Genomic DNA, 15,920 nt, shown 5'->3' with positions numbered 1-15,920 from the left:
AATTGGATGATAAATAATTGTTTTCAGGGTATTTTATGGATCATTTAAGGGTCCAAACCAACCCGTTAACATAAGAGATAGTAACAGAAAGCTAACACAAGAGGAATGTTAAATGCCACCACCGTGAGGACATTATTTCCTTCCCTTTAAAGGATAATTTAGTGTATCCTGTGCAAAAGGAGATAAGAAAAGAAGCATTACAGCACCTTTCCTTAATGTTTAGAGAACTTAACCACTCAGTCAGGAACCTCCTGAAGCTAAAAGGACTATTTGACCGCAGCCGTAGTGGAGAGAAAGACAAAGAGCTGAACTCACTGATGTTCTGTTGACCCTCAGACCGCACAATCTGAAAACTCAGAATCTGAGAGCCGTGACATCCTCTGCATCCCTGTGCCACTAGCTATGACTGTTCTACTTTAAGGGAGTCCAAATGTTTCCATTGCGTCCGACACGATCAGTCGACCTCTGAATCACTTTCAAACACTGTTGCAGCTTCTATCTGTGGCCGTTTTGCGTCCACTGTGCAATTTGTTGTGATGCAAAACGGCTCAAACCATAGAGGCTCCAGCAACTGAGCCAGACGGTGATTCAAACCAGATCTAAGTGTAAAATGTCTCAACTCTTTCTGTGTAAATATCCCTGAATACATCAAAAGGCCAAATTACTGTATGTTTATACTGTACCTCTATATATTTTCTATTTTACTATAAAAAGTGATTTTCTAGTCATTTACACATATACAGTATAACTGTGTGGATTCTATTTGATAATTTTAGCCTGGACATATTGATCATGTTTATAGTTTTAATGGAATGTTCTCTTTTTATCTTTATGATTACAGTAGCAGCTTAATGTCTACACCTGTATCTCCAGCCGTACACTGGTGCAGTTTGTATATAGCAACAGGTCGAAACAGCAGCATTTAGCATTTGTTTCCAAACTTGTTTATGATTTTAAACTTGTCTCTTTTTTTCGGGAGGGAAAAAAAATAAACTTCTTGTTTCGACCCAAACTCAAACTTTCATTTTCTTCAGCACATAAAGACCCAACACAAGTAGATGAAAGATTTACCATGCGTTTATTTATATTATAATACACTGTATTGCATTGTCTCCCCTGATCAACCTGTACATGACATGATAGTAAAGACAAACAGAAGTTAAATAATCAATGCACAACCATCAAAGGTTAACAAAGATTAAGTCTAAACCAAAAATATATATTTCTATATGATCATATTAATATTCTCATTACACATTATACTGTAGCAGTCACATAAGATAAAGTGTATATAGTGCATGAACAATAAACCTCGTTATGCAGTGAGAATATGAGTGCCCACCCTAGGAATATTTCTCTTTTTTTTTTTAACTATTTCTGTAGAAATGTCAAGCACTTAAACACCAAGTAGATCCCCGTCCTCCCTCACACTCTGCTGGGACTGAACTTGCTAAAGCCTCACACATCTGGGTTTCCACATCTGTCAGTTTTCACATAATGTTCATGTTTGCAGTGGTTGTGTTTGCATGAATAAGTACTTGCAATAATATCACATTACAGAGATGAATCATATCTAGCTGACAGGTGTTTCGCTTTGCCAAATGTCTGGTTCAAGTACAAAACACAATAGATGTCTAGAAAACAGCCATGATGCTGGAGGCTTCATTTCAGGTATTAATGGTTTTAAGCCTGATCAGTTTGGAGAAAATAAGAACATTAGGCGATTCTTTTTTGGGATCAGCATTCATGTACTCGAAACAAAAGGTACTGTGTGTAAGCTAGTTATGTAACATTTCTGTCATGTCTCGTCTTTCACCTGGAAGAAAACCTGAATAATTGAGTCCTATTTAGAACATGGGGTAGTTTGACACTTTGGCCTCTGTTGACACTTTTCACCTGGCAAAACTTTTTTCTTTTCATAAAAACCGAGCTAAACTTCTTCTCCATCTGTTTTAAAAATTAATTAACAATTTAGATCAGACTTTTACTGTCCTTAATGGGTTTTTTCCTTCAAACTATGCAAGAATCAATAACCAAACATTTAGACTTCCATCATCTGAGCCAAAGGTGCTACTTTAAGAGTAGATTATCCATAATATCAAAGTTAAAAACACAACTTTTTCTCTTCCTGTTCTGTCCCAAAACATTTTGAAGTTATCAGTGTGGCCACTACCTGCCCGACAGAAGCTAGAAACTGTTTTGTTATCTTTTCCTATTTAAAATAAAAAAAGAATTTAAAGGAAAGTCATCAAAGCTTATTGGAGTAGATCAAGCTTAAATGTGTTTGCTTGCTTTTCTTGTATATTATTGTATCATTTCATAAGACAAATACTATTTCCATTTCACTCTTTAAAGCCAGTGGAAACGCCTTGAGTGAAACAAGCCTCACGTGTATTAATGTCCTTTGATTAGCATAATTTGATAAAACACAGCTAGGAAATTTGATTATGGCACATAAAGATGTTGGAATCAAGGACACTTGATGATGGCTGATGAATCCAAATCAAATTAGTTCGTGTCTTGCTGTTGTTTGCTGCTATAATGGCAATTTTTTGTAACATACCCATGTGATTCTATATCCTTTATGACAATATGTGATAATTACCCTAAATTCTCAAATAAAAGCAATAAAACAAAGGCCAGGGGAAATTTCTGTTGCTAGTATATATACATCCATTCAACTTAATAAAACCACTGCCTTAAATCTACCAGGAAATTTTTTATTTTATTTTATTTTCCCAACAAACTGTCAGGGAAGTTGATACCAATCTCCATTTTCAAAATAAAGCTCTTCCAGTGAAGTGACAGGATGCTGTCGCCTGAACCACTGGAAATTTTAAAAAGAAAATTGTAATAAGGGCTTTGTCTCTCTTCGAGTCGAGGTAAATAAAACCCAGAGGCCACTATTTGAGAATTCATGGTTTACATGTGTTAATAACCAAATATTACATGAAAGCAATGTTAATATGTGTAGTCTTGTGCAATATAATGTGTGCAAATGCAAGTAATACAGGCAAGAAAATACTCAATATATTTCTTTATATATAATATATAATTTTGGGAAAATAGCTACATTCTCTACTTTAAATGCTACAGCACCACAACTTCCACCTGTTTCAAGCACATGATGAGAAACTGAGTGAAAATGACCAGAATCTCTTTTTTTAGTTATTGTCACAGTCGAAAATAAAACCCAGTTGACCTGCTTAGAAAATGTAATTTGGAAAAAAATATTACTCTCTGGAGGGAGACACTACGGTGCTCTGTGGCATTAAAATGTAATCTTTTATAACTTGATGTAATTATTATAAAGAGATAATAATTGATAGCATTTAAAATGTTACATTAAGCACCTTTTAAAAGCAATAGAAAGAAGTGACATTTTTTAAGAGCAGGTCAAAATGTCTCACTGCTGTGAGAACCTTAAAAAGACTGAATGAAACCCTCACTATAGGAGAAATATATGGAAGCGTTGTGTTAGGTTACACATTGCTCTCTTTGTCTTTTTCTCCTCGTCACGTCTGTGTGTGTGAGCGTGTGTGTGTGTGTCCCACAGTCCTCTTGTCTTCTTGTCTGCAGCCTTAATTTCCCTGACAACCCTGATGGACACAGAGGAGACATTAGACAGCAGTATAAAGCACAGAGTTAAGCTGTGTGCGTGCGTGTTCTTGTACTTCCTAGTGAGGAGCAGAACATGTTTTTAACCAACAGAGTGAGGACATTTTTGTGAAGTGAGGACATTTCAGCCGGTCCTCACTTCTTTAAAGGCCTGTTTGAGAGTTCAGACTCTGTTTTAGGGTGAAGGTTGCATTCATGTTTATGTTAGGGTTAGTGTGAAAGTTAGGTTAAGGGTATGGGCTGAAATATGTGCCACAAGAAACTGAATTTGAATTATTTATATTTGATTTTGAATTGCTTAACTTGAAAAATTGCATTAAAAAACTGAATTTGAATCACATAATTTGAATTTGTATTGTTCAATTTGAATCAGTGCATTGAAAAACTTTATTAAAAATACTAAATCTTCAATTTTCTGCGACGAAGATACACAGAGCGCCTCTTCGGCCAATCAGCACCTCCGTTTTTTTGGTAACATTTGTTGCCACCCGGTTGCCATGGCGCTCTTCAGCCAATCAGCACTTCCGTTCTGTTCCAGCCTCATCCATGGTCAAGCCAGTCTAACTTCTTCCTCCGTTTCGTGGCGAGTGGCAACAAATGTTACAAAAGAAAAACGGAAGTGCTGATTGGCCGAAGAGGCGCTCTGTGTATCTGCGCTCGATTGCTCTGCCTCAACTACCCTACGAAGTTAAGCAATTCAAATTCAAAGATAGATAATTCAAATTCAGTTTCTAGTGGCATATATTTCAGCCCATATACGGGTTAGGGAATTAACTATTCCAATGAGGGCAATCACAAAGATAGAAGTACAAGGATGTCTGTGTGTGTGTGTCTCCTTACAGAGTTGGTTCGTTTGCGTTTCCAGCAGTCTGGGTTGATTCGTTTCTGTTCGTCTGCGAGGGCTTTGGCCTGTACGGTGAACGTCCGCCGCTCCTCACTTCGCATTTTCTTCCACCGCTCCCCGAGGAGGACACTGATCGCTCTGAAACAAACACACACACACACACACACACACATTATTTACGTCAAACAATGAAACGCCACACGTGCAGACACGGGTCACTCCTACCTGTTGTCTTTGCCTGGGTACATCTGTGTGTACTCCACCCTGAATTTCTTGGCAAACAGCATGAAGGCGTTCATTGGCCGCTTGCACTTGTTGGCTGTGGCGTTATTATTACTTCCTGCTGTGCTGGCTGGTTGGCTTTTGGTTGTCGTATGGCAAGGAGAGTGGGAGGCACCTGGACTGTGGGAGCCTGCAGGTTTCAAGAAGATCCATAATTTACAGCTTTGCTTTCTTTCTTTTTTGAATTGCTGTCTCTGTGTTGCTTGAGTGATTTTGAACAGTTCTTTCTTAAAGGGGTAGTTTGGAGTTTTTGAAATGTGGTTGTATGAGATACTTACCCACAGTCAGTGTATTACTGCAGTAGTAACCACCTAAACAAAGGCCAACCCTAAGAATGTTATACCCGTTTATATGTACGTTATATTTAGAATATGTCAGCTGATTTTTGTTGCTATGCCCAGAAGTATCATTTGGCACTACTTTTTCGGAGCCTTAGAACTTCCATGTTCCTACACATAAGTTCACTTATATGCTTTGAGCACTGCCGGTCAAATGCGTAAGAGTACAGTTAAGTGTTATAGTTTGGTCTTGAATGTGTGCTTTGTGTCCACTATTTTTTGTTGTTATCCACAGCCGTTTCAATTGGCACTACTTTTTCTCAACCGTAGAACTCAACTGTATTTCTACGCATTGTGACCGAACATGCTGATCTGCGGCAGTGCATGGAGCACATCAGTGCACTCGTGTAGGAAAATGGAAGTGACGGTTGACACGGTTTTGGATAGCAACAAAAATCTGTGAAAATATTGTAAATATAGCATACACATAAATGGGTATAACATTTTTAAACCTTTGTTTAGGTCAGGGATGGGCAGATTAATGCTGGAGGGGGCCACAATTTTTCATGGACACTGCAACAGGGCCACATATAGGACCGTGCACTTCACCAGATATGATGAAACTGCAATTTTAAATATATTTACAGTGCAGTAAATTAACATATTTCATGCTCAAATGCATGTTTAACACTCCATTATCTACTGCAGTAACACACTGACTGTGAGTAAGTACCTCATACAACCACACTTCAAAACATCCAAACGCTCCCTTTAATGTTTCTGCTTATTCACACAATGGAGTATGTTAAAATGCAGGAGATATGCAGTAGAGTACCTTGTGACGTGTCTCTGTCTGGAGAAACAGCTCCCCCACTGGACTGGGAGGCACGCCGCCGTCTGGCCATGCTGCTCAACACGTAAACGGCAGAGGAGTCCAGAGGAGTGAAGTCATAACTAAGGGGGAAACAGAAAACAAAAGGTGTTTAACACACAATAACCAGTCTGATACTTCAGGTTGACAACAGGTGCGTGTTTTACCTCCTGAATGTGTCAAAGACGGGCGAGTCATCAGTGTGTTTGGCATCCCTGTGTCCTGGAGGAAGGCACACATCTCCCACCTCCATTTCATAGCACGGTATCCCATAACGCACCACGGTCAGGCTCGGGTGAAAAGACGACCAGCCTAACATGAAGTAAGAGAGCAGAACGACGTCAATATCATGTTTTTAACAGTTGCAGTGTTGTCTAGTCGTCCTTCCTACCTTTGACTTTGACGTAGAAGGGGTGGTCAAGTTGGCAGCGGGCGGTTACGGCTGAATGTCCGAATGCCCCGGGGTCAAAGGTCAGCTGTAGGACAGCCTGGCCAGACGACACCGTCTCTGAATGCTCCACCAGCTGCAGACCCTCAGAGCCGTAACTCTACAAAAGTTACAATGAGTTAAAGCAAACAGTGCTTTAACTCATTCTGGACAGTGACACTGGATCTTTTCTTTGACTTCAATTCAACATAATAACAATAAACTAAACTGACATGCTGCTGTTGCTGCTTTCCTTCATAGGATCGCCAAAAATACAGTGTATTATTGTGGCGAGAATCTGTAAAAACAGGCATCATCGTCAAAATTTGAACTTTCTTTGTCTTTGAACAGATCAAAGCTTACAAAAGTTTCCCTTAGAAAAAGTGGTCAAAATTAAACTCAAAATTGTGATATTTCTGTCAAAATCACTTTATTCTACATGTCTAATTTAATATGTCACAAAAAAGTGTTTGGAGTAACTAGAAACTGTTAAAAACATTCAATTCTGTGCTCCTCAGCAACACTGGGAAGTAATGATTCATTCTGCTGAGATGAACGGTCACTAGGTTTGTCACCATAATTACTATATCGACTTATCATTATATATATATATATATATATATAAAAATGGACACTATAGTTTTTTTCTGGATTCAATACATTATCGTTTATATGCGTGACTTTTTGTGTTGTGTTTAAAGTAATGCCAAAAAATACCCCCTATATTTCCCAAGCAGCCATTCCAGCTGTTTATATGTTATTTTAATAATAAAATAATATAATACATAATGATTATCTCATTGCAATGTTTTGTTAACAGAGCCTGAAAATCTTATTTGTTTTGGTTGTAGTTTATTTATTTATGTTTTATTTATTAAGGATATCTTAATATTTATTTTCCACATTTCAATTCCAATGTTTAATATTCTCTGAGATTTAAAAATACACTGCTGTGGAAAAGGATGTAATTATTATTTCGTTATAAACTAAAACAACATCGATACAACGATACTATCGTTTATCGTTTCTGGGAAAATATATCATCCTTAAAAATGCGTTATGGTGACAGGCCTAATGGTCATGTGACAAATATTCACTGAAAATGAGACAGAACTGCAGGCTGTTTACACAGATCAGAGAGGAGAGGACAGGAGAGGCTGTAAGTAGAGGTTGTAAAAATGCAAACAGTTCAATATGTATAGCATTTGGAGACCAATTTTCCCCCAGGATTCATGACACTTGTGTGCACTTGGAAAAGTGTTAATACATTTATAAATTCAATTTTTTTCCAGTTTTAGAAAAAAAATGATCAGAGAAATTGTGTTTTTTCTTTTTTATGATGTATGTTATAACTGTTATTCTGCACAAAAGACATTTTTGAGTTGTTCACACTTCTAGCTATGATCATGCTAATTCCATAAAGGTATTTTATATTGCAGTGAAATACATAGCCACAGTGAGTAAATTGTAAAAATCACCCTGAAACAGCTGCTAGTTCAGAGAGATGAGATGGAGGAAATATAAAACAGAACACTTTGAACTCAGAGGCCTGACACTCTGAAGCAGCCACTATCTTTTGCATAATTCACCTTCAGAGATCTGGATTGTTCCTCATCACCAGAGTCTTCATCAGCAGGATCCAGGTCCTCCACGTCCTGCCACGCCACGTTAGAGCCGCTGTGGAAACGCAGATGAGTGCCTGATGACAGAGAATACAGGTGCATCTTAATAAATTAGAATTTTATAGAAAAATGTATTTATGTCAGTAATTCAATTCAAAAAGTGGAAATAACACATTATATAGATCCATTACACACAGAATGAAACATTTCATGTCTTAATTTATTTAGTTTCTTCTAATATAATGATTATGGCTTACATTTAATGAAGACCTAAAATTCAGTGTCTCTAAATGTTTTTAATATTACAAAAGACCAATTTTAAAAAGTATGTTTAATATGTAAATGTTGGCCTCTAAAAAGTATGTCCATCTATATGACTCAATACTTGGTTGGGGCTGTTTGACTTGAACTACTGGAAATGGACTTTTCTATCATATTCTAATTTATTAAGATGAAAAAAAACCAACTAGGCTAGCCTGTCTTGATAACACATTTTTTAGGACGATATCTTTTCCCAGAAACTTTATCACAATAAATGATAGTATCGTTGTTGTTTTAGTTTTAAAATGATATTAGAGCATAATAAGTACATCCTTTTCCACAGCAAAGAATTTTTAAATCTCGAGAATATTAAACACTGGAACTGAAATGTGGAAAAGAAATATTAAAATATCCTAGATAAATAAAACTTAAACAAATAATCTACAACCAAAACAAAACTTTCAGGCGCTGTTAATAAAAAATTGCACTGAGATAAACATTATGTATTATATTATTTAAAATAAAATAAAAGCATAAAAAGTTACGCATGTAAATTATAATATATTGAGTCCAGAAAAAAACTATCGTGTCCATTTTTATATATTGAACGATAAGTCGATGTAATGATTATGGTGACAGGCCTACCTGTAGCTGAGATATAAACAATAGCCTCAAACTATATCTCACATTTATGTCTTCCCGGGAAAGAAAAAAAGAGTGTAGTAGCAACAAAAGGGTTTCTGTGTGTTTGTGTACCTTTGAGAAAGCAGTGCCAGGCGGTGGGAGGACAGGAGAAGCTCCAGCCCATGTCTTCATCATCAGACAGAGAGGATCTGGTGGACACGGCTGAACCACACTCACTGCTCTTCTGTGGAAACATGAAGCAGCGCTGTGAGGCACGACTCGGGAAGAAACAGCTGCCAAACAGCCAGGAAATGTGCTGTACACACAGTACAGCAGCTCATTACTGACACTGCAAAAATGTGTTGTCTAAAAACAAGATAAAAACACTAAATCTGAGGGAAATGATCTTGCTGCATGGACAGATAATTTCACTTGACAAGATTTCTTAAATTAAGATTATTAAATTTAGAAATAAGCGTGTTGAACACTTAAAATAATAAATTAACTCTTAAAACAAGATAAATTAAAGCTGCAAGCAGCGATGAACTGGCCCAAGCAGAGTGCACTGACAATTATTTGTTTCTTACCAAGATAAAAAAAAAACTTTAGATTTAGAAGTGTTAGATAATTTATCTTGTTTTAAGAGTTAATTTCTTATTTTAAGTGTTCTGTCTGATTCCCTCAGATTTAGTGTTTTTATCTTGTTTTTAGACACACCTTTTTTGCAGTGCAGCACATACAGCTTCACTGCAAAAAACATGAAGCTTACCAAGTATTTTATTCTTATATCTAGCAATAGTATCTTAATTATCTTGTTTTGAGTATAATTTACCTACTGACCATAATTTTATGTGCTTATTTAATTATCTTATTGTTTAAAGACTTATTTTTAGGATTGACTGTTACCTAAAATATTGGTTCCAGTTGAGAGTCTTAGTTGCATGTAGTTTGAATGCTATTTTAAAAGCATTTTCTACCACCAAAACGTGCTTGTTTCAAGTATTTCTGGTTTATTTTAATGTTACTACAGTTGGGTTATTCAAGCCGATATTGCTCAAAATAAGTATATTTGGATTTAATTCAAGACATCATTGGTTTTTCCAGTGCCTAGATATGGTCAAGTCAGTTTCAGAAGCCAAAACATGCTAAAAGATATTTTTTGGATCTTGTGTTGACATGAATGAGAGTGAGCGATGGTAGCAGGTAAACATGAGCTGTACCCTGCTGCGCCGACGCTCCCTGCCATGACCTCTGTGGGACGACTGGGTGCTGCCGGGGAGAGGGGGAGGAGGCCGAGCGTAGGAATGTAGATCACTGCTGCTGCTGGTGAGGCACACAGAAGAGGAGCTGGAAATGACAGGCACAAGAGTGGAATGGAGGCTGTGAGTGCTCGGACTTGTTATAACGTATGTAGCAGAATGACACAAGGCTGCTCAAGTGTTGCATATTTAGAAGAAGTACTGAAGCTAAAAGCCTCAAAGTCACTGACCACACCAAAGTCACTTCCTCTCTGTTTTCTCTTTTTTTTAATAATCTGAGGAATAGTTTACATTCTACAATTATATTTTATGACTGACTTTGATATTTTTCAGAGTAAAAACATTTAAATTGTATGTTTTAGATGTAACTTATTATTGACAAATCCCAGACAGTGAAAATAGTAATAAATAAAAATGATTTACTTTCCTTTTTTTCACAATAGCAGTAACATTATCTATACACAGTCATGGAAAAAAATAGTAGACCACCATTGTTTTCTTCAGTTTCTTGTTTACTTTAATGCCTGATACAACTAAAGGTACATTTTGACATAATGATTTCGGTAATTATCAAGAAAAAACAAAGAAAATGGCTAGATATCAGCTCTTAAACTAAACTCCCAAACTATCAATTTTATTTGTCCAAACAAATGTACTTTTAGTTGTACCAGGCTTTAAAATGAACAAGAAACTGAAGAAAACAAGGATGGTCTAATAATTTCTTCCATGACTGTATATTACATATTATCATATATAGTATTTTTTATAGCAGTTACAGGAAGGGGACACTTTTGTCCACAAAGGGGACCGATTAAATATAAAAACAATTATTGACATAACCATTGACATATCCCAGCCAGAAAAAAAATGGAAAATAAAGTTACTAAATTATTTAATGGAAGTTTTCTTGATACCAACATTTTTGTCCTCTAAGACAACAGGCCAACTTTTTTTTAACATAAGAGAGAAGCATTAAACTGTTCAATTGAGTAAATGTAGAAAAATAATGTTTGATCCCCAGGCCAGGGGGAAATTACTTTAAGAAGAAAGTGAAAAAGTTAGAAAAAATAAGAAAAAAATGAACAGGAGCAACCACAACGTGCTGCATGAAGTCGTGCTCTGTTTGGTTCCTTTATTTGTTTGGATCTGTAACATGTTTGTATTAATAATATTCATGTTTCAGCACGAAGCCCACCAACCTGCTGGTAGGAGACTCCTGCAGTAGGGGACTCTGAGGTCCGGTGGCGATATGAGCCAGCTGAGTCAGCCAGTGTGTGTCGGGAGGCGTGTCAGGTGTGTGTGCGTGTCGCTCCTGGTGTGACACACCCACATGCACCTGGTAGACAGGCGGCGCTGCTGGCTCCGCCTCCTCCTGAACCTCCTGCAGGTCTGGGAGGTCATCTGGGAGGACGAGACAAACATTTTAGTGAAACTTTTGCTGCCGAAATGAAACGTCTGCTTTGAAAGAACTGAAGCCATTCATTTGTGCTGTGATAAACCCGCTGCATTACCGTATTCCATGTACGTGTCACTGGTGGGGAAGCCGGGTGAGGAAGGGAGGCGTTCCTCACAGCAGAGCAGGTCATGTGACTGGTCTGCATCTGTGTCCATCATCACTACTGGAGAGAGAGAGAGAGTGAAACACACGTGATAATATCAATAAAGGGAAGAATAGCTTTAGACAGTTGTTTTTGTTATTCCATTCCCACGAGTAATGTCTCACATCTTATGAATTATTAGTATATTAAAGTAGGGCTTCAGTGATTAGCCTGTTAGGAAATAGTTATATGGAAAGATCAACTACTTTAATGACGTCATTGGCTTTATTTCGGCCTGGGTTCAGAAACCACATATTTTAATGGTGTTTTAAAAACAGTCATGGAAAGTATTATTAGATCACCCTTGTTTTCTGCAATTTCTTTTTTCCATTTTCCATGGTTTTCTTGATAATTTTGGTTATTATCAAGAAAACCATGGAAATGTGCCAGGCATTAAGATGAACAAGAAATTGAAGAAAACAATGGTCTAATAATTTTTCCATGACTGTATAAGGATGCAGATGTTGACCAGTTATTGAGAGTCTACCGACACCTAAAATGTACAAACATTTGCACTGAACCTTATCAAACATGTAATGAAACCCAATAATGTAACAGCTTGACCAATAGATAGTCAATGTCCTGAATGATACTGTAACAGCAGCTGTACAGATAATGCAATACTGTTTTACTTTGCAAATTTTGCCTGATGAGGAAAGAAATCGCCAGGCGTTTAAAAATGACCAAGAAAAGATACATCAGTTAAAGCAGTGGCCTTCTAACTTGTATTATAATCCATGGGGGTGCTACTGTGTAAAAAAGTAAAAGCTTCTTCTTTTAAACAGCACTTGAAGTTCTCAGGCGTCGTGCCTAAAGCAGTTTTAAATTCATATAATACTTAATTCAATACAGTGTACACTTTTCACCCCAGAGAACTGCACAGCTTCACAAATCTATTCTTGCTTTAATCTCTGTTCGAATGGACTGAAGTATTAAGGTTAACTTTTTTTCTTCATTTGAAATCCTTTTGAAATACAGACATTTTAGCCACGGCAAAGGAAACACTTTATTCCATAAGAATAAGTTTTAAATCTGATGAAAAAGAACATTTTATGGAGAAATAATGGCGATGGTATCTATTCGAAAATCAACACAATTATTTTTCACTGAGTCAAATGTTTTCAATCAACTAAAATGACAGTAGTTATAAATGTTGTATACTTCCACACTTTTCATTTCCGAAAAAAAAAAGCATACATTTTAAATTTATGACATAATCCTTTCAAATTATTACATAATCAGTTGTGGGGGGAAAAGAAAACACTGAAAGGCATTACAATATCTGCAAAAATGTTATAACAATATCAGTCACTGCGTTTACATGCACAGTTTAATCGAGCTATGCTTTAAAATCGATATTGCCGTCTAATAGGACTTCTGTCCTTGTTCCAGTTTACATGCAACTGAGAAAATCGAATAACTGACAGGAACGTGTCCTCCTCCTCAACACTGGGTGGCGATATGCATCGTTTCAGTGGGTTAATATGGCCCCCTTTCTGGTTGACCTCAGTTCGACACTTTGTGCCGTCGCTTCTGACAGACTAATGTGCGAATGGCTAATCAGACCAGCTAATGCGACAGCTTTCTTGGATGTTTTTGTCCCGGGTTCATACATCAGCGCGGGGGTGGAGCATGCACACATACGTTGTCTTGTCATACATGCTGGCGAAAATCCTATTCCAATCACATTATCTGGGTGTCCTAATTGGATATGGAGAACTCCGACATCAATCGGACTAACACGAATACATGCACTTCAATTGTCCAGTTATAGTCAGATTAAGGCAATAATTCTGTTTTTTCAAGTGTCATGTTAATGTACTGAGTGTTTTGTTACATTTTCAATCAAGTTAAGTAGAAATTTGATTACATTTTCAGGAAATTATAGATGTTTTAGTCTTTCAGTACAAATGCAAGTTAACTCTACAATCTGCTGCTGTGTAGTTACCTGTGTGTTCAGCCTCAGGCTCAGCATGCCGCACGTTCTGATGTTTGGGGTCACTGGAGAGCACAGCTGGGGTCACCACCTCCCACACCATGATGTCCACCGTCACTAAAAAAATTCAGGCAAGTAATTATCTGTGTACTCGATAGCCAACAAGTCTCACTTTATTAGCATGATAGTCTTTAACGTAAATAGTCCAATTAAAGGACATGGGAAGTATTTTTTAGGCAGAAAATATGACTTACAGGTTGCACTAAGCTTAATGTCACTGGCGTCTGTGTCTGTATGAGCTATGTACCAGACTCCCATGGGTCAAGCACCCACTAACGCACACATACAGACAGAAACTCTATCCTCCACTGGGCTGTAATGTATAGGCTATAAATGGTCGAGGTGACATAAGGAGACACAGGGTGACATAAGGTAACACTGGGCTGGTTACCTAATAACAACTAAGTTTAGACATATTCTCAAAGTGTCAGTCTATTTAGTATACGATATAGCTGTAAACAATACAGTAAAGGATCCCGATTCAAACATGTAAACAAGATAAGAGCGTCAGTCTTATCCATTTCACAATATTCTCGTCATGTGACTCACTCTTGTTTATAAACTTTCAGATCCTGCACGCATGCGCATATGAAGCCCATTCATTCAATAGAGAGGACAGCGATAATACATTTGAATCAAGTAGTTTAAAATAAGTAAAAACACGACGTTAACCAGCCAGAATACACTGACTGTGACTGAGTGTAACTGGTGTCATCGTTTTAAACGTCGATAAATTCAGACGAAGCTGTTTTATTTGTTGTCACGTAACAAAGTGCCGTAAAAACACTGAAGTTCCGTCGACGAAAACGACAAAAACGCTTCTGTATTTTTTCTGCGTTTGTACTTTGATGGACACGAACGACGTTAGTGAGCTCCGGGTTTGAAAAACAAGTTTAAATAGATAAAAATGGACGAGCCATTCTGTTGCGCAAATGCAGTTACAACAAAACAACTAACGCTAACGTCAACAATGAAGCTTTACGGAGACGACAGCGAAACTGCATTTCAGGCAAAAATTAAACGTTGTCAGCTTCAAATAATTACCCGTGTGTCAAGTTCAGGGAATACTCGTTCAACTGGTGAAATTACTTTTCAAATGCGACGTTTTAAAACCCATAAATGATTTCAATGAACTTTCCTTAACTCACCAAAACAGTCGCCTTGTACGGGAAAGGGGGCTGGTATAAACACTTTGCCCACGACGATCCTATTGGCCAGGCCTGACGTCAATCTACTGCTTCTCTCATCCTCATTGGTCAGTTCAGTGCAGCTTGTTTTCTTCATTATTATCGCCACAACAATAAAACATTGGGTGGGTTGAGATGATGAAAGATGGCTGAACCAAAAGTGCCACAAGTAACAATTAAAAAAACATCTGATCTTCTATATAAGGAGCAAAGCTTATTTTTAGCACAATGGCGTGTTTTGAACACTGGAATTATCCTGTCACAACAAGAAAGGTAGAAAGCAGCACATTATCTCCTTATCTGTGGGTAAGATCATGTAATGGCAATATGAAGAACTTAAAGTTCATAATGTAATATTCACATTTAAGCCGAAAAGCATATAAGTGCTTATTTGTAATGATAATAAGAACACTAAAAATCAGGTTTGAAAACACTGACAAATGTAAGTATGTGTGTCGCAGACAAATAGCCCTTAGCTAAAATGTTATACTTTAAGTACAACTAGTACAACAGGTAGTTTCAGTCAAGTAACTTGGTCAAGGACAACAGACACATGTTTGTAACCAATTTAACCCTTTGATGTACAACATGGGTCTAAAGTGACCCGATTAAGTTATTTAAAAATATTTTATATCTTTGCAATACATTAATTTCATCATTCAGTATTCCAGGTTTTCCTCAATTAACTTGTTTTTGATCATCATACTTCCTATTTTTGTCTTAATTTCTTACTTTTTGAATAAAAGCCCTTTTTGTATCACTACGCTTCTAATGCACAATGTCATTTTTGACCCATGTGTGTAAATTTGATGTAATAATAGAAAAACTTTTTTATTCATAAAGTATGAAAAGAAAAATGGATATAATGATCTGTTGTAATGGAAAAAAAGACACAGCCAGCATGAAATAACATGGAAAATTAATGCTGGTCATTTTTGACCCATGATGTACATTAGAAGGTGTTTATATGTTGTGCATTAAAGGGTTAACACACACCAAAAGTATACTCTTTACTATAATTACATATGTGTCACTATTGTGAGCGGAAGAGGG

At 37.0% G+C, this 15,920-nt stretch overlaps 1 protein-coding gene across 1 annotated transcript; it reads right to left on the bottom strand.

Annotated features, from left to right (window-relative positions):
- Positions 1-1,056: 1,056 nt before the first annotated feature.
- LOC131960326 (HMG box-containing protein 1-like) lies at positions 1,057-14,817 on the bottom strand. Its single transcript, XM_059325501.1, has 13 exons — positions 14,725-14,817; positions 13,633-13,737; positions 11,598-11,705; positions 11,286-11,487; positions 10,048-10,174; positions 8,960-9,071; positions 7,910-8,019; positions 6,285-6,441; positions 6,061-6,205; positions 5,858-5,976; positions 4,688-4,874; positions 4,459-4,600; positions 1,057-3,599 (listed from the first exon to the last, which is right to left on the bottom strand). Exons 2-13 carry the CDS (start codon positions 13,721-13,723, stop codon positions 3,582-3,584), a joined length of 1,518 nt encoding a protein of 505 aa, XP_059181484.1. The 5' UTR covers positions 13,724-13,737; positions 14,725-14,817; the 3' UTR covers positions 1,057-3,581.
- Positions 14,818-15,920: the final 1,103 nt, after the last annotated feature.

This window comes from Centropristis striata, chromosome 22 (assembly GCF_030273125.1).
Source record: "Centropristis striata isolate RG_2023a ecotype Rhode Island chromosome 22, C.striata_1.0, whole genome shotgun sequence".
Lineage (NCBI taxonomy): Eukaryota > Metazoa > Chordata > Actinopteri > Perciformes > Serranidae > Centropristis > Centropristis striata.
Note: the sequence above shows the minus strand (reverse complement) of the source record. Positions and strands in the feature narration are given on the sequence as shown.

Bases quoted from the DNA above. Each gene is read 5' to 3' on its own strand.
- LOC131960326 (XM_059325501.1), bottom strand. From the start codon at position 13,723: ATGGTGTGGGAGGTGGTGACCCCAGCTGTGCTCTCCAGTGACCCCAAA. The intron at 9,072-10,047 runs GTACAGCTCATG...ATGTTTCCACAG, and splicing joins GGGAGCGTCGGCGCAGCAGG to AAGAGCAGTGAGTGTGGTTC. The intron at 6,206-6,284 runs GTAGGAAGGACG...ACTTCATGTTAG, and splicing joins CTTCTACGTCAAAGTCAAAG to GCTGGTCGTCTTTTCACCCG.